Source organism: Aquarana catesbeiana, linkage group LG02 (assembly GCF_042186555.1).
Source record: "Aquarana catesbeiana isolate 2022-GZ linkage group LG02, ASM4218655v1, whole genome shotgun sequence".
NCBI classification, from domain to species: domain Eukaryota; kingdom Metazoa; phylum Chordata; class Amphibia; order Anura; family Ranidae; genus Aquarana; species Aquarana catesbeiana.
The window spans coordinates 322,700,401-322,722,056 of NC_133325.1; the positions used below are offsets into that span (position 1 = coordinate 322,700,401).

Consider the following 21,656-nt stretch of genomic DNA (forward strand, 5'->3'; position numbering starts at 1 on the left):
GTTCTGATTCAGCTCCTGCATGTAATTGGTCAATGATGTTTCATCTCCATCCCATAGGAGGAGGATGTCGTCTATATACCTGCCCCAGTACACCAATTCTGGCCGTCTGTCAGCATAGACGACATCCTCCTCCCACTTGGCCATGAACAGATTAGCCATACTGGGCGTGAATTTTGCACCCATGGCTACACCTCTGGTTTGGAGGTAGCAGGAACCCCCAAACCAGAAGTAGTTATGCATCATGGCAAACCTTAGCAGGAGTAAGATGAACTTCCTCTGTGGGGGGGGGGGGCAGTTGGTCATCTCTACCAAGGAAGGTCTCAACTGCGTGCATACCATTGTACTTGATTCTCAAAGATTGCAAAAAAAACCTGTAAAGTCCGGTTTAAGTTGATTTCTAACAGTTTAGAAACGCCTGCTGTTTACATTAGAGGGCTGGCAGATATGCTCACGTAAAAAAGAAAAACAGGTTCGATTTCAACGCACGTATTGTGAACTTTGAAAATGACTTGCTTATGGTTGGGGATGAACAGGGGCTTATTCAGATTTATTTTTTTAAATTTTTTTTCTGCTTCTTTAGAATATGTAAAATAGAAACATCCTAACCATGGTAAACTTAGGCCCCTTTCACACGGCACCTGTTTGACAGACTCCGCTTGCTCAGCTGGGGATCAATGCCAGGTCCATCTCCACTTACTGAGCAGAGTGAAGACAGAAACAATCCCGCTTTCTTTAATGTGGAGATTTGGGTGAAAACGGACCGCCTGTCCATTTTCATCTGATCGTTTCCGATCAGATCCTCCAGGCGGATATAAAATAGGACCACCATCCCTCTGGATTTTGCTGATCGGATAACGGCAGATGTCAGCGGATATGTCATGCTCCATAGGGGTGAATGGAGGGTCCAGTCAGGTCCGCCTGAAAAACTGACTGACAGACCTGATCGGACAGCCCGTGTGAAAGGGCCCTAACAGGACTTTAATGGTACCAAAATAACAGAATATTTAAATACATTAGTGCTCATGCTCTGGACACAGGCTCTCTATACATCTGTATGTTGATGTGACCTATTACATAGGATAATGTTTTGCAATTTATACTAGTGTGTGCTTGTGAGTACATATATATTTATAGTGTGTGTACATATTAATGTATGATGTTTTGATGATGTGCTGTACCACTGCATAGTTTTTGTGTTTTTTTTTTTTTTTTTTTGCTTTAATCAAACACGTATTGTTGTACATAGCAGGGGATCCAGAATGCTATGCTTCCTTGCACAACAAACTGACATTTTAACACCGTCTTGTAAGATGTCACTGTTCCAACACAAATGTCACAGTCTTGTGTTACATGATAAAACATAGGCGTCTGTCAGTCCTGTCCAAGCTATTCTTTATTGCTCTGTACAAGACAGGGTTCATTTCACTACAGTATATAATAGTGTCATGGCATGAGCCTTTACTGAGATACCAATCCAGGATGATGAATCCTTCAAGAGTGATGTTGCTTTTTGCCATCTGCCTGATCTGCTTGGCTTCTATTAGTAAGATGTTGTCTTTTTTCTGAAAAATATAATTCTGTAATGTTACATGCTTTATTGGCATTGCCCTTTTCCCTAACATATGATACGAAGTGCTAAACAGTGTATTTATGCTTACTGGCTGCTGTTTGCCTATTGTGTTTTTCTAAATTGCTTCTGTATTACACATGACTAAATCTGGTGTATGTAATTATACTTTGCCATTTCTAGAGATCGTAGCATGGATACATTGATAATTTACAATTGTTCTTGAAGCTTTTGAGAAACAGCATTTCAGATACATTGTATTTTAGGATAAACAAATGAGGGACATTCATTCACCTTGCAGGTGAATGAAAGTTTTAGAAATACCCCTTTTTAGCTTTGGTAGTATGTCCAGAATTCTAGGAAGTGCATGTATGTGAACATAAATATTTGCAGAAAGTAGTGTTTATAAATTGGGAGCAGAATATTTACAATTAGACCTTGTTTTGACAAGTATCTCTGATCTTTTACTGTACATGAGAGGACTGTCCATGTATTGACAGCAGTACATTTGTGTAGATTTTTGAATGTTAGTAATGTGATTTAGCACACATTACAAGTCAACCTGTGTTCTGACGCATTCAAGTTTGCCATTCAAATGTATAATTTTGGTTCAGCTCACCTGATTCTGAACCTACATTTATACAACTTTAGCTTTTGCAAAGCTGTTATGGATTCTTATTTATAAAAGTTTCTTAACCTTTTGTGACTTAAAATGGAGTATGAAATATGAAAGTTTTAAATCTGATTACGTGCTGTGGACAACACACACACTTGTGATTTAGGACAGTTTATAATGGAAACCCAGTGTTATCTTATTTTTTAACAGGAAAGAAAAAAATAACAATTTGATAGAAAAAAACAAAACAAATGGTATTCTTACATGTTCAGAATGAGCATAAGTGTCATAAACTGTATTATTCTTTTATGAGACTTTTATATCTTAAGGTGACCAGTTTCTTGTAGTTTGTGCTTTGAACTGTAGAAACGTATAGTTTTGTGGTTGCCCTGTGTTGCAAAGAATTATTTGCACTGATCATCAACAAACCAAAAAAAAAATCCACTATACCAAAATACCAAAAAAAGTTATAACTAGTTTGAAAATCAGTGTGACCAATTCTGTAGGTCACGATCAGTTGCTCGACAGACTAGTGGAACTGTGAAAATTTATATCTGCTGAATATATGCATGCAGATATGTCCTGCCTGCAAAAAAAAACTGAAAAAAAGTTTTGTACAGCAATAGTGTGGATAAATGAATTGCATGATTAACGGTTAATCTGACAGATTTTAATATACTGTAGATGTTAAAATGAATTATGAAAGGGATTCTCTTGATATGATCACTAATCATTAGCGTTCACATTAGACTGTGACAGAGTTGTGGCTTCTGTGAAAAAAAAAAATATATACCTTACATGTCCAGCCTGAGGTTATTTGTGTTCAAACATGCTGCTGTTTTTTAATCTTGTGTCATATGCCCTTACAGTGGAAATCTTTAAGATATCATCTGACTTTTAATATTCAGCCCACATGTCTATGATTTGCATTGTTTCCAGAGTTTATCTGATATGGTTTTTCCTGTGTCATATGGAAAGGCTTCAGAATTTATTACTGTATGTAACAATACATGTAGATCTTTGGGTAAACTTAAAGATGCAGTAAATGGGTGGTTTCCATAATTAGCACACTTTTTAGGTGTGAGAGAATACACTCTTTGCACTACTTTCCTGAACAGTTTCTTTGTGACAGGATGGAGGCTGAGGTATGTGTAGTAATAACTGATTTCTGTGTGGTAAAGGAGTTCTACTAAAATAAAAGACTTGCGCAACTGTGTCTAATGGAAATTTTAATGCTGCATACTGATTTAGGCATTGGGAAAGCTAAAACATTTCAACAAGTCACTAGTATGCAGCACACAAGTCAAGTTGTTTGCTTTTTTATAATGAAATTATATAAATGAGGTCTCATACACACTGTAGAGCCCTACACCACCAAGTATGAGCGAATTTGCGCAGCCGGTAGCATGTGGGCAGTCTTGATTACCTGTCCTATATTTGTACAGGCCTGCTGATCGCATCCACCTGTGCTATCTGCTACACAAATATGCTCATTCTTGACAGTGTACGGCCATGAGGCCCATAAAGAGGGAGTGTATCTATTACAAAAGTATTTTTTGTTGGATAAAATAGGAAATAATTAAACCCTAAAACTTTGAGTGGTGCTTTGATCAGAACTGAATAACACACGTGGCTCGTTTGGTGACGGAATGCATTTTTTGTCTTGAAAAGACCCAGAACAATATGTCTCATCTTGAAGCATGTCCCAAAACCTGCACATGCATAAGTTCTCAAATGATTCTTCTACTAATTGGTGGTCTAAACTTCCCCCCACATTAGCTTGTACCACCTGATACTTATTGGGAGAGCCTCTCATTGACCTAAAGCAAGCTCCACCCATAACTGCTATGTCATTGATGATGTGTTGACTCAGTTGCTGAATTATGTCTGGAGTAATCTGTTGACATGATATCACAAATCCCCACAGATGGTTTTTCATATTGTCAAAAATTCAACTAAATTGGTATTTTGGCAACAATAGAGCAACACTTGCTGTGGCGTTGTAATCACAAAGACATTTTTCCACTGGGGTTTCCATGAGATTTTATTTAAAAAGGTGAATCAACATTTAGATTTTACGTAAAACTTTTGATGAGTGGCCCTTTCAACTGTATCAGCTTAGTTTTCCAAAAAGTTTAAGAAATAATCTGAAAATGTAAAACCTGTTTTATCCCATCTATTCAAGATCCCAGTACCTCCCACCACCCCTGCAGACTACTATAATTTTGACCAGCAGTCAAATAATTTTTGCCAGAGTAGATTAGAACATGTAGGAGAAGAGGCATTGGTTGCTAGAAGGTACACAGACTGATCTTAAGTCTGACGTTTCATGCGTGAAGCCAAAAATGCTCTAAAGTTTCCTTTCTCATGAATTCCGCATAAGCTTATGGGCAGAGCACATCTCAGCAAGTCATACTGGAACCTTGCCTTAAAATCCGAGCCTCGCCTTTCACAGCAAGCCAAGAGGAGGGGACCAAGATGGCAATAGCAGCGCCTTGCATCACCCATGTCACACATGCCAAAATTGTAGGTATTGGCCATGACCAGATACAGTATCTTGTAGAACAATGACAGTGTGTATAATAAAAAAATTAAAAATAAATGAGACCGAGAGAGATATGTGTGTGTATATATAATATATTAAATATATATATAGAGAGAGAGAGATAGAAAGTTCAAAGGGTGAGGTGCACGTCGGTCACAGCAGTATGTGCAATAGCAATCAAGCCTTCTCAAGGGCTTATATTATAGAATAAATCGAGCAGAATTGCTGCACAAAAATGTTTTAATGAAGTTTAAAACATCAAAAAATTCAGGCAGTCATGGTAACCGTTTCGGGCTAATTTAGATCACGTCCTTCTCGTGCCTATAAATGACCACATACATGGAACAATATATATAGAGCTCATCAGCAATCTATTAAACAATCAAACAATCTGGAATCAATTAACCACTTCAGCCCCGGAAGATTTGGCTGCTCAATGGCCAGGCCACTTTTTGCGATACGGCACTGCATCGCTTTAACTGACAATTGCGCGGTCGTGCTACGCTGTACCCAAACAAAATTGACGTCCTTTTTTTTCCCACAAATAGAGCTTTCATTTGGTGGTATTTGATCATCTCTGCGGTTTTTTTTTTTTTTTTTTTTTTTTTAATTTTTTGCGCTATAAACAAAATAAGAGCATCGATTTTGAAAAAAATCTAAATATTTTGTACTTTTTGCTATAATAAATATCCCCAATTTAAAAAAAAAAAAACTAAACATTTTTTTCTCCGTTTAGGCCGATATGTATTCTTCTACATATTTTTGGTAATAAAAATTGCAATAAGCGTATATTGATTGTTTTGCGCAAAAATTATAGTGTCTACAAAATAGGGGATAGATTTATGGCATTTTTATTATTTTATTTTATTTTTTTACTAGTAATGGCAGTGATCTGCGATTTTTATCGAGACTGCGACATTATGGCGGACACATCAGACACTTTTGACACATTTTTGGGTTGATTGACAATTGTACAGCGATCAGTGCTATAAAAATGCACTGATTGCTGTATAAATGTCACTGGCAGGGAAGGGGTTAACACTAGGGGGCGATCAAGGGGTTAACTGTGTTCCCTAGTGTGTGATCTAACTGTAGGGGGGAGGGGACTGACTATAGGAGATGACAGATTGTGGTTCCTAGCTATTAGGAACTCGCGATCTGCATCTCCTCTTCTCACAGAACAGGGATTTGTGTGTTTACACACACATGTCCCTGTTCTGCCTCTTGTGCCCGCGATCGCTGGTCACGAGCATCAGCACCCCCACAGTGCAGCGGGCGTGCGCCTGCTATCCCGCTTAAAGGAGCCGACGTACAGCTACGACTGTTCACGGGATCGTGCTGACCTGCCGCAGTATAATGATGGTGGCTGCTCGGCAAATGGTTAATTGATAGATCATTGTGTAAAACAATTAGTGAATACATATTATACAGTCTTGGAATGAAAGATCAACAGGTATGACAATATTCCCACACTTCACAGATTATAAAATTTCGGAATCCTATATAGAAAAACAAAAATAAATAATAAAAATGTATACAAATATATAAATGAATAATAAAAGTGAAAAAAATAGATTTGATATATACACAAGAACAATAATGAATGAAATTAAATAAAAACATTTATAAACATGAAAAAAATATATAAATTATTAGTGACAGTGAAAAAAATGCAGAACTGCATCAAAAACTAAACAGCTAATTGTTGCTGAATGACAAATTTCATGTGTAATAATAGTGACCATAACAAAATCGATCATATATCAAAATTTGAATCCAAAAATAATGTGAACATAGTCTGTGTAAGATAACTTGTGACTCTTCTATGGTGACATGAAACGGGACATCCCAAGAAAACGTGAAAGATAGGAAATGCCTCCACCTGAGGAAACACTGCCGCTTACCAGATCACGGTGGTCCATTATTACAGGGGAAAAAAAAAAAAAAAAAAAAGGTGCCCCGTGACGACGTCCTGTTATATGACTACAACGCACGTCACCGCAATATGCCTAGTCCCGGAAGCAACTGGCTTTATTCGCGGCCGGCTCGATATTTTTAATGCTGTATCCTATCTGCTTAACGGTAAGTGTTCATTTGTTTTATAAATGTGAAGGCTTTACACTATGTGAGCCTTTGTTGTTCTTTGCCTTTGTTGTTCTATGAGGTTCCAATTATCGTGCCTGATCTGACCTGTGTGAGGACCATCACTGCTGAGGCTGAGGAGTTCAATGTATTCCACAGAGATCCCGGACTGGGGTAATAGCCATCTTCTCAGTGTGGTCCCCTGTAATAAGGGACCACCGTGATCTGGTAAGCGGCAGTGTTTGCTGTGGTGGAGGCATTTCCTATCTTTCACAATTTCTCGGGAAGTCCCGTTTCATGTCACCGTAGAAGAGACACCAGTTATCTTGCACGGACTATGTTCACATTATTTTTGGATTCAAATTTTGATATACGATCGATTTTTTTTTTTTTTTGTCACTATTATCACACATGGACTTTGTCTTTCAGCAACAATTAGCTGTTTAGTTTTTTTATGTAGTTCAGCATTTTTTTCACTGTCACAAATAATTTAGGTGTCAATATTCATTTCATTTATAGCGTTATTCTATTCTTTAGATATTGAAGGTTTTCCATTGTACATTGGTGCTTTGTACCCATACTAAGAGACTTTTTTATTAATCACAATTTCACCTGTTGTGGTGTACTATCCGTTTATATTGTGAGTGTATGGAATATTTCCTCATAGATCAATTTAGCGCAGCTCCCCCCTTTTTTTTATTTCTATTTGGTGTTGTATAACATTTTGAGTTGCAGCTTTGGTAACTTTAGACAATAGCGCAGTTTTTCTTATATTAGTCTTTTATTGATATATCAAAACGTTTGGGGATGTGCAAAACTTTTGCCCTTAATCATACTAGTACTTTGTATGCATCAAAGCCAAGGAAAAGATCCCTTGTTTCTAGGTCCTAAAAAGGTCACACGAGGAGTAGGTGCAGAATATTGGTCAGATTTGACTAATTTATCATAAATAGTCTTCCCTCGACGGTATGAGAGTAGCGGGGGATGGTAAAACTCTGGGACTGAAGGGTAACTGCTATTCAGAATTGACCAGTTTTTTTTAACCGTTTCATGACTAAGCCTATTTTTGACATTTGGTGTTTACCAAAAGTTAAAAACCATATTTTTTGCTAGAAAATTACTTAGAGCCCCCAAACATCATATATATATTTTTTAGCAGAGAATCTAGAGAATAAAATGGTGATTGTTGCAATATTTTTTATCACACGGTATTTGTGCAGCGGTGTTTTAAAAGGGACACTTTTTTACAAACAGTAAAGTTAGCCCAATTTTTTTGTATAATGTGAAAGATGATGTTACGCCAAGTAAATGGATACCAAACATGTCACGCTTTATAATTGCACGCACTCGTGGAATGGCGACAAACTACGGTACCTAAAAATCTCCATAGGCGACGCTCTAAATTTTTTTACGGTTACCAAGTTAGAGTTACAGAGGAGGTGTAGTGCTAGAATTATTGCTCTCGCTCTGACGATCGCGCCAATACCTCACTTGTCTGATTTGAACACCGTTTACATATGCGGGCGCGACTTCCGTATGCGTTTTCTTTGCTGCGTGAGCTCGCGGGGACAGGGGTGCTTTAAAAAAAAAATGTTTTCTTATTTATTTTTATTTTTATAAATTGTGTTTTAAAAGTATTTTTTTTTTATCACTTTTACTGCTGTCACAAGGAATGTAAACATCCCTTGTGACAGTAATAGGTGATGACAGGTACTCTTTATGGATCCCTCCTTTGCACTTCACAGTATTCAGATCGCCGTTTTCGGCGATTCTGAACACTGTATATATTTTTTAAACCGGCGCCATTGGCAGCCGAGTAAACGGGAAGTGACGTCATGACGTCGCTTCCGCGTTTTCAATTAGGAGGCTGGAACGAAGCCGCTTACGGCTTCGTTCCAGACTGTCAGTAGCGGATTGGTGATCGGGAGGCCCAGTAAGAGCGGCAGGAGGGGGGGACGTCCCCTCCCGCTCCTCCGGTACAACAGCCGAGCGGCTTTTAGCTGCATCGGTTGTTATACTTGGAAAGCCGATCGCCCGCTCTACAAAACAGTTCTGGGATGATGCCTGCAGCTGCGGGCATCATCCCGGTATAACCCTCGAAAGCCGAGTACGCACATCTGCGTACGCTTGGCGGGAAGGAGTTTAATGATGATATTTATTTTTTTAGAAAATGGGTAAAATTGAGAAATGAAAGGCATTCTGCGACCCGAAGCATGAATTTTAGTATTATGTAAATTGATACGTTCTCTATGAACCGTATCTCTGAGATACCCTCACTGTTGCAGCCTGTCTTTCATTTCATTTAAAAGCAGAGAAAGAGAACAAAAGCGGGACTTTGCGTGAGACATGTCAGCGAGTAAATAAAAAAATGAATTGGTCAGGCTTAAATAGAGTTGGCCTGTAACCAGTACAAATCTATAATCCATGGTATCAATGATATAAAAGAACAATGGGCGTAATCACAAAGGATTTACATCTGGTATTCATGGCCTCAACCCCGGGGGAGACTTTGTTGACCCAGACCACCAGATAGCCCCATTACATTGGTTATTTTTTAATCTGTGAGTACTACCTAAGCTTATGTCTTTTCTGTACCTATTTGTCAATCATTAGACTAATGGCTGCTTTATTACTTTATTTTTTGTCATTACGCATCTGAACTCCTGATTGGTTATAAGCCAAGAAACGCGTTGAGTTAACAATTTATGGATGCGTATACTTTAATAACCATCTGTACTGTAATTGTATTTTCTGTACGTATTATGTTTATCGATTGATGTTATATTCTTTTATGTCTAATGATGAATTAAAATGATATTTTCCATGAATACCAGATGTAAATCCTTTGTGATTACGCCCATTGTTCTTTTATATCATTGATACCATGGATTATAGATTTGTACTGGTTACAGGCCAACTCTATTTGAGCCTGACCAATTAATTTTTTATTTACTCGCTGACATGTCTCACGCAAAGTCCCGCTTTTGTTCTCTTTCTCTGCTTTTCATACCAATTGGGATGGAGACATGTCAGCGCTTTAAATAATGGTATGGACAGGTCACAACCCCCTCCTTTCATTTCATTTAGTCTAATTTCCGAGTGTCAGAATTGCTAGTGATCCTTGCTACCTGTTTGAATTGACTCAGAGGATAGATTTAAAAACTCCCGGGGGGATGAAAGCTAGAGAATTTTAATAATTTATTATTTTTTATTTTTGTTTTTCTATATAGGATTCCCGATTGATATAATCTGTTAAGTGTGGGAATATTGTCATATCTGTTGATCTTTCGGTCCAGGATTGTATTATATTATGTATTCACGAAATGTTCCACACAATGATCTATCAATTAATTGATTCCAGATTGTTTGCTAGATTGCTGATGAGCTATATATTATATTATAATATATATCACATACACTATATTACCAAAAGTATTGGGACACCTGCCTTTACATGAAATTTAATCACTGCCGTCATTTTACGGCGGCAGGTGGACTCGCTCCCGCGAATCGCTGTACTGGTACGGCGACTCCTTTAAGAGCCATAGCAGGCATGCTGGCTGCACGGCGGGGGACCCGATGCGCATGGCCGGCGGCCGCGATGTCCACCGGTCACCTGCGATCGCGCGCACGAGAGCCAGAACAGGGATCTGTTTATGTAAACACAGAGATCCCCGTTGCTGCTCCAAGTAATTCGGAACAGCAATCTGTCTCCTCCTCGAGTCAGTCCCGTCCCCCCATAGGTGGGATACACATATGAGGGAACACAGTTAACCCCTTGATCGCCCTCTAGTGTTAACCTTTTCCCTGCCAGTGACATTTACACAGTAATCAGTGCATTTTTATAGCACTGATCGCTGTATAAATGTCAATGGTCCCAAAAAAGTGTCAGATATGTCCGCCGCAGTCCCACTAAAAACCATTACTAGTAAAAAAAATAATAATAATAAAAATTCCATAAATCTATCCCCTATTTTGTAGACGCTATAACTTTTGCGCAAACCAATCAATATATGCTTATTGAGATTTTTTTTTTTTTACTAAAAATATGTAGAAGAAAATATTGGCCTAAACTGATGAAGACATTTGTTGTTTTTATTTTGGGGATATTTATTATAGCAAAAATATTGTTTTATTTTGTTTTTTTTTTAAATTGTCGCTCTTCTTCTTTTTTTGTTTATAGCGCAAAAAATGAAAACTGCAGAGGTGATCAAATACCACCAAAAGAAAGCTCTATTTGTGGGAAAAAAAGGACGTTAATTTTGTTTGGGTACAACGTTGCACGACCGCGCAATTGTCAGTTAAAGCGATGCAGTGCCCTATCGCAAAAAGTGGTCCGGACATTAAGGAGGTAAATCCTTCCGGTCCTTAAGTGGTTAATGGCATCTTAGTCTGTAGTGTTCAATTTTGAGTTAGCCCACCCTTTGCAGCTATAACAGCTTCAACTCTTCTGGGAAGGCTGTCCACAAGGTTTAGGTGTGTGTCTATGGGAATGTTTGACCATTCTTCCAGAAGCGCATTTGTGAGGTCAGGCACTGATGTGGACAAGAAGGCCTGGCTCGCAGTCTCCACTCTATTTCATCCCAAAGGTCTTCTATCGCGTTGAAGTCAGGACTCTGCAGGCCAGTCAAGTTCCTCCACCCCAAACTCGCTCACCCATGTCTTAGAGTGGAGACTGCGAGCCAGGCCTTCTCGTCCACCATCAGTGCCTGACCTCACAAATCTGTTTCTGGAAGAATGGTCAAACATTCCTATAGACATATTCTTAAACCTTGTGGACAGCCTTCCCAGAAAAGTTGAAACTGTTATAGCTGCAAAGGGTGGGCCAACTCAATATTGAACCCTACGGACTAAGACTGGGATGCCATTAAAGTTCATGTGCGTTTAAAGGCAGGCATCCAAATACTTTTGACAATATCGTGTGTGTGTATATCTGTAGAGAAAGAGATAGATATATAGATTTACATACAAACTGGTTGCATAATGTTCCACAACAGTTTGAGCTATAATGCTCACGCCCTTCTTCAGATAGGACAAAACATACAATGACAATTCCTTTACATCTATTTATATAGAGACACTTTACACCAGGAACCAATTAGATATTGATTGCACAACTGAGTAAATCAAAAACCTGAATTAAGTCATCCTACTTTCTAGAGTGAAGGTTAAATTAGATGTAATCACCCTCCAACATCTTACAGAGAATATTCCGGTATTAACCTATTACCACAAAAGATACATTGCATCCGGAAAGTATTCACAGCGCTTTACATTTTTCCACATTTTGTTCTGTTACAGCCTTATTCCAAAATTGATTAAATTCATTATTTTCCTCAAACAATACCCCATAATGACAATGTGAAAGAAGTTTGAAATCTTTGCTCATTGGGACCTTCAATGCTGCAAAAATTTTTTTGTACTCTAAAGCCTCATACACATGATCCGATTGTTGGCAGAGGATTGTGTGATAACAGACTGTTGGCCTAAAATCCGACCTTTGGTACGCTCCTTCAGACAACTGTCCAACTTTCAGCCAACAAATGTTGGATGTCAGGCTAGTAAATTTTCGGCGGGCAACGGTCTGTTTTCAGATTTTCGTATTGTCTGTACACAAGTCAGTCACACAAAAGTCCAAAGTACAAACTCGTAATCAATTCTCACCAAACATGACATTAACAGAAGGTGCCCAAAGGGTGGCGCTCAAGAGCTGAAATTCCACGTAGCATGTCACTATGTTCGTGTTTGTTGGCCGATAATTGTGTGCCGTTAGTATGCAAGACAAGATCCAGGCACACGCCCTTTTGACAAAAGTCTGACGCTCTGTTGGCCAACAATCCAGTCGTGTGTTTCGGAGGTCTACAGACAATTCCGTGCCCTTCATGGCTTGGTTTGTGCTCTTACATGCACTATTAAAGTGGTTGTAAACACTTACAATCCACTTTTTACTGCAGGTAAGCCTATAATAAGGCTTACCTGTAGCTACCCCGGATATCTCCTAAACCTGCATGGTTTAGAAGATATCCCCTTTATCAGCATGTTCCGACGTCATCGGCACATGTGCGCTGAAGAAATTGCTCGTTCATGCCGTTGCTTCAGGGCCAATCACAGCACCGGAGCCCGCGATACCCGGAAGTAACTCTGGGAGTGATGTCGCCGGCCAGAGCTGTGTACTGGGACTGCTGCGGGGACTTTGATCCAAAGTGAGTAGTTCATAATGAGCTAGTATGCTATGCATACTAGCTCATTATGCCTTTGTCTTGCAGATGTTGGGTTTTTTTTTTTTTTGTGGGTTTACAACCACTTTAAGTAATTGTGGGACCTTATATAGACGTGTGTGCCTTTTCCAAATCATGTCCAGTCAACTGAATTTACCACAAGTAGACTCCAATGAAGTTGTACAAACATTTTAAGGCTGATCAGTGGAAACAGGGTGCACCTGAGCTCAATTTTGAGTGTCATGGCAAAGGCTGTAAATACTTATGTGATTTTTTTTCGTTTTTTATTTTTATTAAATTTGCAAGGATTTCAAACAAACTTCTTTCACGTTGTCGTCATTATGGGGTGTTATTTGTAGAATTTTGAGTAAAATAATGAGTTGAATCCATTTTGGAATAAGGCTGTAACATAGCAAAATGTGGAAAAAGTTAAGCACTGTGAATACTTTTCAGATGCACTGTATATATACAATTAATAAATACATAGTGAAAAACACATGTACTTAGGAGCAAAAGGTATAATCACAAAAAATATCTTTTATAAAATGATTGTACGTGCACAGAAATGCCCTACAAAATATATACAAAACAATCAATTTTGAGTTTTTAATAAAAACAAAAAAATAACACCTTTTATCAGAAAATAAATCCTACTAGGAAATCCTTTTAGAAAACTTTCTCTAAAATAAAGGGGTCACTTCACTACAAAAAAATAATGCAGCTGGAAGTCAGAATTCAAGCCTCTGGGTTGTAGCATATCGAGACGATGTATCCACCAAACTTCCAATTTTTGCGAACTTAATTACCGATTCCCTCCTTGTCTATTTTGGGGAATAGCATCAATAACCATATACCTAAGCTTTGAGACCGTGTTTCCCATTTCCACAAGTTATGGTTTTGTCAATTTATCTTGTATTGAGTATTTGTGCCTGGCAATCCGATCTTTTACTTTGTTTGTGTTGTTTCCCCACATATAAGAGGTCACATGGGCATTATATGTACTACATACAATGATTGGCAAGTATAATAGCCTTTAATCTCTATATCTGTGCCTCGATGTGGGTGTGTGAATCCATCTGACAAAACTGATCCGAATTGCAGTGGCGGCTGATGTTTTTTTTTGGGGGGGGGCTGCAAACAACCCCACCCCCACCTCGAGCAGCCGCCTCCATCGGTGGCTTCCAGCGTGTGGCTCCTCCCCTCCTCCTAGGCATCCAATAGGATTGCCTGTCCTTTCAGCTAATCAGGTGATGGGTGTCAAAACAAAACCCGCTTACTGATTGGCTGGGAGGAGGATCAGTGTTACAATGACTATTCATTTGCTGTTTTAACACACCTGGGTGGGCTATGAGCACATTCTCTGCGTCCCAAGCCCACCCTATTTTGAAGCCTATTAAAGCCTCTGGCTCTAACCAGTGCTTCAAAACACCCACCCTGCATCGGAATCCATGAAAGGGGCCCGGACGCATTGATAGGGGGGCGGGACCTTAGCGCCCTTAATGGACGGGCCACCCCTGCTGGTTTGACAAGTCTGCTGTGTATGGTTCTACCCTTTTATGTGGGGGAAACAACACAAAAAGTAGAATATCGGATTGCCAGGCACAAATACGCAATACGCTATAAATTTACAAAACTACTACTTGCTAGACAGTTTGTGAAAATGGGACACGCGGTCTCGCAGCTTAGGTATATGGTTATTGATGCTATTCCCCAAAATAGACAATTATGTACAATCATTTTAGAAAAGATTCTTTTTGTGGTTTTACCCTTTGCTCCTAAGTACAGTTGTGCTCATATGTTTACATACCCTGGCAGAATTTATGATTTCTTGGCCATTTTTCAGAAAATATGAGTAACACAAATTTTTTTTTTTCACTCATGGTTAGTGTTTGGCTGAAGCCATTTATTATCAATCAATTGTGTTTACTCTTTTTAAATCATAATGGCAACAAACTACCCAAATTGCCCTGATCAAACATTTACATACCCTGGTGATTTTGGCCTGATAACATGCACACAAGTTGACACAAAGGGGTTTGAATGGCTATTAAAGGTAATCATCCTCACCTGTGATCTGTTTGCTTGTAATTAGTGTGTGTGTGTGTGTGTAAAAGGTCAGTGAGTTTCTGGACTCCTGACAGACCCTTGTATCTTTCATCCAGTGCTGCACTGACGTTTCTGGATTCTGAGTCATGGGGTAAGCAAAAGAATTGTCAAAGGATCTGCGAGAAAAGGTAGTTGAACTGTATAAAACAGGAAAGGGATGTAAAAAGATATCTAATGAAATGAGAATGACAATCAGTAGTGTTCAAACTCTAATCAAGAAGTGTAAAATGAGGGGTTCTGTTAAAGCCAAAACACGGTCAGGTAGACCAACTAATGTTTCAGCAACAACTGCCAAGAAAATTGTTTGGGATGCAAAGAAAAACTCACAAATAGCTTCAGGTGAAATATAGGACTCTCTAAAAACGTGGTGTGGCTGTTTCAAGATGCACAATAAGGAGGCACTTGAAGAAAGATGGGCTGCATGGTCGAGTCGCCAGAAGAAAGACATTACTATGCAAAAGCCACAAAGTATCCCGCTTACAATACACCAGACAGCACAGAGACAACCCTTAAACCTTCTGGCACAAAGTAATTTGGAGTGATGAGACCAAAATTTAGCTTTTTGGCGAAATTTAGAGAGGAATCAACAAGGCCTATGATGAAAAGTAGGGAGGTTGATCGCTGATGTTTTGGGGATGTGTGAGCTACAAAGACACAGGAAATTTGGTCAAAATTGTTGGCAAGGTGAATGCAGTATATTATCAAAAAATAGTGGAGGAATAGTTGCATTCATCAGCCAGGAAGCTGCGCATGGGACGTACTTGGACATTCCAACATGACAATGATCCAAAACACAAGGCCAAGTCGACCTATCAGTGGCTACAGCAGAATAAAGTGAAGGTTCTGGAGTGGCCATCTCAGTCTCCTGATCTCAATATCATTGAGCCACTCTGGGGAAATCTCAAATGTGCAGTTCATGCAAGACAGCCCAAGAATTTACAGGAACTGGAGGCTTTTAGCCAAGAGGAATGGGCAGCTTTACCATCTGAGAAGATAAAGAGCCTCATCCACAAATACCACAAAAGACTTCAAGCTGTCATTGATGTTAAAGGGGGCAATACACGGTATTTAGAACTGGAGTATGTAAACTTTTGATCAGGGTCATTTGGGTAGTTTCTGTTGCCATTATGATTTAAAAAGAGTAAACACAGTTGACTGATAACAAATGGCTTCAGCTGAACACTAACCATGAGTGAAAAAAGTTTTTGTGTTCTCATTCATATTCTCTGAAAAATGGCCAAGAAATCATAAATTCTGCCAGGGTATGTAAACATATGAGCACAACTGTACTTAGGAGCAAAGGGTAAAACCACAAAAAGAATCTTTTATAAAATGATTGTACTTTACAAATGGATATAAAAGTCATTGTATGTTTGTTCACACCTGAAGAAGGGCGTGAGCATTATAGTACGAAAATGTTGTGGAACATTACGCAACTACTTGGTATGTAAATATTTTTTTTCATTTCAATAAATCACAAGTACAGCAATCCTTGGACTGATTTATCTTGCTCGCTCTCTCACGCTCTTTATACTTTTTTTTATTAAAAAAAGCACAGCTCTATAAAATTTGAAACCATCCTTTTTCCAAAGAAAAATGAACAATACTTCCAGCAGCAAACAGAAGGTGGCATCTCTTCAGAACAATAACAGAAAGCAAACTCTGCTTATCTTCAGCATAATACAACCAGCTTCTCACCTAATCAAAGCTTTACCTGCAAGAAGGGCGTCACTGGCTGTCTCTCTCACAAACTCTCTACTACCTCACACTAGGGCCGTTGAATATAATCGCAGCATCAATGTATCGTGATTCAGACGTTTGCGATTCTGCATCAGTCCTGATCCCATCCATCCCACTATCCCTCTGACCCTGATCCCATCCATCCTTCTGCCCCTGATCCTATCCCTCTGCCCCTGATCCCATTCATCCATCTGCCCCTGATCCCATCCATCCCACCATCCCTTTGCCCCTGATCCCATCCATGAAATGCAGCATCTACTTACCTAATAATAAAGCACCAGGACCAGATGGTCTTCCAGGGGAAATATATAAAAAATATGGGGATGTGGTGTTACCTGAATTGCTCGATGTCTTTAATTATGCCATGGAGGTGGGTTCATTACCCCCTTCTATGACTGAAGCAGTAATTGTCTTATTGAAACCTGGTAAGGACCCTAGTAATCCTGACTCATACCGTCCAATATCTTTGTTAACGTCAGACATCAAGTTGCTGGCAAAGGTACTGGCGATTAGATTATTAAGATGCATTTCAAAATTAATTCATTATGATCAGTCAGGCTTTATTCCTAATAGATCTACAGCTAATAATTTCCGGCATCTATTTTTAAATCTACAACTCCCAACCGACAACATGGGAAACAGAGCTACACTGTCACTCGATGAGGCTAAAGCATTTGACAGTAGAGTGGGTCTTTTGTGGAATTGCTTCAAACGATATGGGTTTGGCCCTAGATTTATTAAATGGATACAACTTTTATATGACTCCCCAAGTGCAAGGGTACAGGTGAATGGATGCGTATCGGCCCCTTTTTCATTGACCAGAAGGACAAGGCAGGGATGTCCCCTATCCCCACTTCTTTTTGCTCTGGCCATTGAACCATTGGCTGAGGCTATTTGCTCTTCTACAAATGTTGTGGGATTTCGTAGATCTACAGGTGAAGATCTAGAAGATGGCACTCTATTCGCATGACACTCTAGTGTTTTTGGGGGATACAGGCCCATCCCTGTCCGTAGTTATGTCCTTAATAGACTTGTATGGATCCTTTTCAGGATTCAATCTTAATTGGGACAAGTCCGTAATGCTGCTTTTGGACCCTGCTCCTTTGGAGCATCCACACCAGGCTCATCAGATGGCCCTAGTTACATCATTTAAATATTTGGGAGTGGTAATTTCACTGAATATTACAGAATATACAGATAAGAATATACTCCCTCTTATTGTCAAATTTGGACAACTGAGCAAAACATGGAGTAAATTCCCGTTGTCCATGGTAGGAAGAGCGAATTTGGTGAAGATGGTATGGATGCCCCAAATGCTATATGTATTGCATAATTGCCCCATATGGTTGACGTTACGATTATTTAGAACTATCGACTTGGTTTTTAGGGATTTTGTGTGGAAGGGTGGAAAACCTACAATTAGATTTGAAACCTTACAACAGGCCATAGAAAAGGGGGGGATTGCGATACCTAATGCAAGATTATACTTTATTTCATTACAACATTGGCACGGCTGGGAGGTAGTCGACATGCAGAACCCTACAAAGAAGATAATAATATCCCAATTCAAAAAATACCCTTTAGTTCAATTAATAGTAGCTCACCACTTTTATAATAAAAGAAAATTCCCTACTTTTTACTTGATTCATAGGGTATGGGAAGCAGTGCGAAATATTACTCAGCATAAGGTTATACGAAACATACGCCTATATGGGATAACTACTACCTTTATGAATTGAATAGACTTTCTGAATTTTTAGATTGGAAAAAAAAGGGCACAATATTTTTGTATCAGTTATATGAAGGAGATGTTTTACTTTTAATATATTAAAAGACTGCTATCAGTTAACGAACAATAACTTCTACCAATATCTCCAAAATATCCAAAAATCCAATTGCAGTATAAACACTAAAATACTATCAAATGCAATTTCGGTTACCTGCACGAAACGAGGATTAATAGGAGACCTTTATTCTAATTTACAAATAACAGAGAATACTGGAAAACAAAAAATAGTTTTGCCCGGTGGCAAAGAGACCGAGGATCTAGATGAGGAGGACTGGACACGTGCCCTGGAAACACTTCCAAGGACATCTCTCTCGCCCTCCCAAAGGTTATCTCATCTCTTTATCATACATAGGTCTCATTATACCCCACAAAAACTCTATGCTTGGGGAAAATTATATAACACCGTTATGCCCGCGATGTTCTCTATTTAATGGATCTCTCTCTTATCCACATGCTCTGGCGATGTCCAAAGCTTCATCTTTACTGGGAAAAAATATTTATAACCCTAAATTTATTATGCTCCACTGAGATAACAGGCACATCCAAATTTGCACTACTGGGAATAATCCCTGATGGAGGGTTACCAGTAGAGATTATGTTTATATTTATATTTAGCAGTAAAGTTATTTTACAAAAATGGTCATCTGCTGATCCTCCAACCCATAAACAATGGGTTGAGAAACTTAACTATATACTTAAAAGAGAAAGTTTAACATAAAAGCATAGAGGTACACCCCAAAGGTTTGGTAAAATATGGTTATGTTGGATAGAACCTAGTAATCTATCTATAACTATATGATTGTTTACCTAGTGGAGAGGAGTGAAGGTAGAGGAAATAGATGGGAGCAAAGAGCAGAGGTGGAGGGGTGAGGAGTAGAAGAGAAGAAATGAGCATGTAAAAGAAAGATAATTTGATGCTGCATAGAGGAAGTTGCCATAGTCTGATGCTTGATATTAGGGGTGAACAATTCTTGACGTGTAAAATGTATCCATGTCTATATATAATAATATATTTTGTTAACTATTTGCTAAGCTATTTTAGTTTTTGTTTTGTGTGTTTTCCTATTTTTGATACTTTATGGATTAATTTGACATAATATATGTAATGTAATGTTTTTTCTTTTTTTTGGGGGGGGGGGGAGTATTTATCCCTATATGATTTTAAATATGGTTATTTGTCTGTATGTATGTTTAATAATAAAAATAAAATTATTTGATTTAAAAAAAAAATAGTGTTCCATTCTCGCATCTGAGAAATATGTTCTAATATTTTTTTGTGGGAAGTGGCCTTAGTATCCCATGTCTGTTTCCCCAGATCAAGCAATCCACATTGGTCTCTGTTTTCAAAAAATTAAAATCCTGTGGATGCCTTCTCATATGGAATATAGTACAATAAATAAGTAATCCTAATCCTTTTCATCACTCTGCTACAATCTAAAGCATGGACTTCACAGTTTTGTTAGACCTCTTGACCAGGCCAACTGTCTGTGGGTATTGGAAGTCTACAATGTAGTTGAGAACATATGGAACAGCTTCCATGTAGTTGTCTTAGAGAAAGTATTTCTGAGAGGAACTACCTTTGGATATCTAGTTGCATAATCGAGAACTACCAGTATATATTCATGTCCTTGAGCTTAGTTTATCAGGAAACCAACCAGATTCATTGCAATGTGCTGAAATGAGGTGGAGGTACCAAGGGGTTTTTGAAGCGTGACACCAATGTGGTTAACTGGCAAAGGGGGCAGGAAGCAAATCTCTTAATCCCTCAGCCTTTAATCCCAGTCAGTAAAACCAAATGGTTATCCTTTGTCTTCTCGGGCCACAGGTGTCCTCTCAGTGTTTCATTAAATTAAAGTGATTGTAAAGGAATTTTTTTTAACTTAAAATAAAAAATAGGTTATACTTACCTGCCCAGAGTGGTCACCTCTTTGATGGTCCCCATCCGGCAACCGCTCCTCCTTCCTATGAGTGGCCCCTCAGCAAGCCGGCTTCTAAGGAGTGACCGAAATGGGCGCATTCCCGATCTGAGCCATGTGCTGCCCCTGCTTTCTCCTCACAAGAGTTTGACTGCAGCAGGAGCCTATAGCTCCTCCTGCTCTGTGTCTCCTGAGAAAGCAGGAATTGAGGAGAGCTTGGTCTGCAAACCTGGAACATTTTTAACAACATTATCATCTTCACCATCAATTAGTTTTTGTAGGGTTCCCTTCATTAAACCAGAATAAAATTAAAATAAAACAATTCAAATGAATTTGAAGTGCAGACTTTCAGCTTTAATTCAAGGGGTTGAACATAAATATCAAGTATAAATTTTAGGAACTGCAACCATTTTTATACACCATCCCCCCATTTTCAGGGGCTCAAATGTAATGGGACAAATAAATGTAATCATAAATAAAATGTTCATTTTTAATATTTTGTTGGGAATCCTTTATTGGCAATGACTGCCTGAAGTCTGGAAACCACGGACATTACAAAAGACTGGGTTTCCTCCTTTCTGATTAGGGATGGTCCGAATACCCCCCGATTTGGTTCGCACCAGAACACGCAGACAGGCAAAATGTTCTAGCAAACATGCAAACTCTATTAAAAAAGTTTTTAAAACAACCGTTTTTTCAGGAGCAGTAATTTTTAATAATGCTTAAAGTGAAACAATAAAAATTAAACATTCCTTTAAGTATCATGCCTGGGGGGGGGTCCCCTTAGTCTGACTGTAAAGTGGCGCATCTGTGCAATGTATAGCCAGTGCCGCAGCACTGGCTATACATTGCACAGATGCACCACTTTACAGTATACATATAATGTATTGCTGGCTCCCGCCAATACAGAGGATGTATTGCCGGGCCCTTGCCTATATAACAACTGTTAGAGGCAAGAGACAGCAGTCGCCAGGAGGCCTCCCGTCGAGGCAGAGCTTTTTTATTTTTTTTTCTATTTTTCGGGGTCTGTCGCATGGCGTGATTGAAGATGGATGGACATCGCGTGACACTTTTTTT

The 21,656-nt window shown here is 38.9% G+C and overlaps 1 protein-coding gene across 1 annotated transcript in view; it reads left to right on the top strand.

The window, feature by feature from the left end:
• Positions 1 to 1,298: 1,298 nt before the first annotated feature.
• Positions 1,299 to 21,656, top strand: part of LOC141129900 (otospiralin-like) — a 69,622-nt gene continuing 49,264 nt past the window's right edge. Inside the window, exon 1 of the mRNA XM_073617937.1 lies at positions 1,299 to 1,543. Within this exon, the coding sequence (XP_073474038.1) occupies positions 1,351 to 1,543 (193 nt within the window). The 5' untranslated portion in view covers positions 1,299 to 1,350. The remainder of the gene's footprint in view (positions 1,544 to 21,656) is intronic.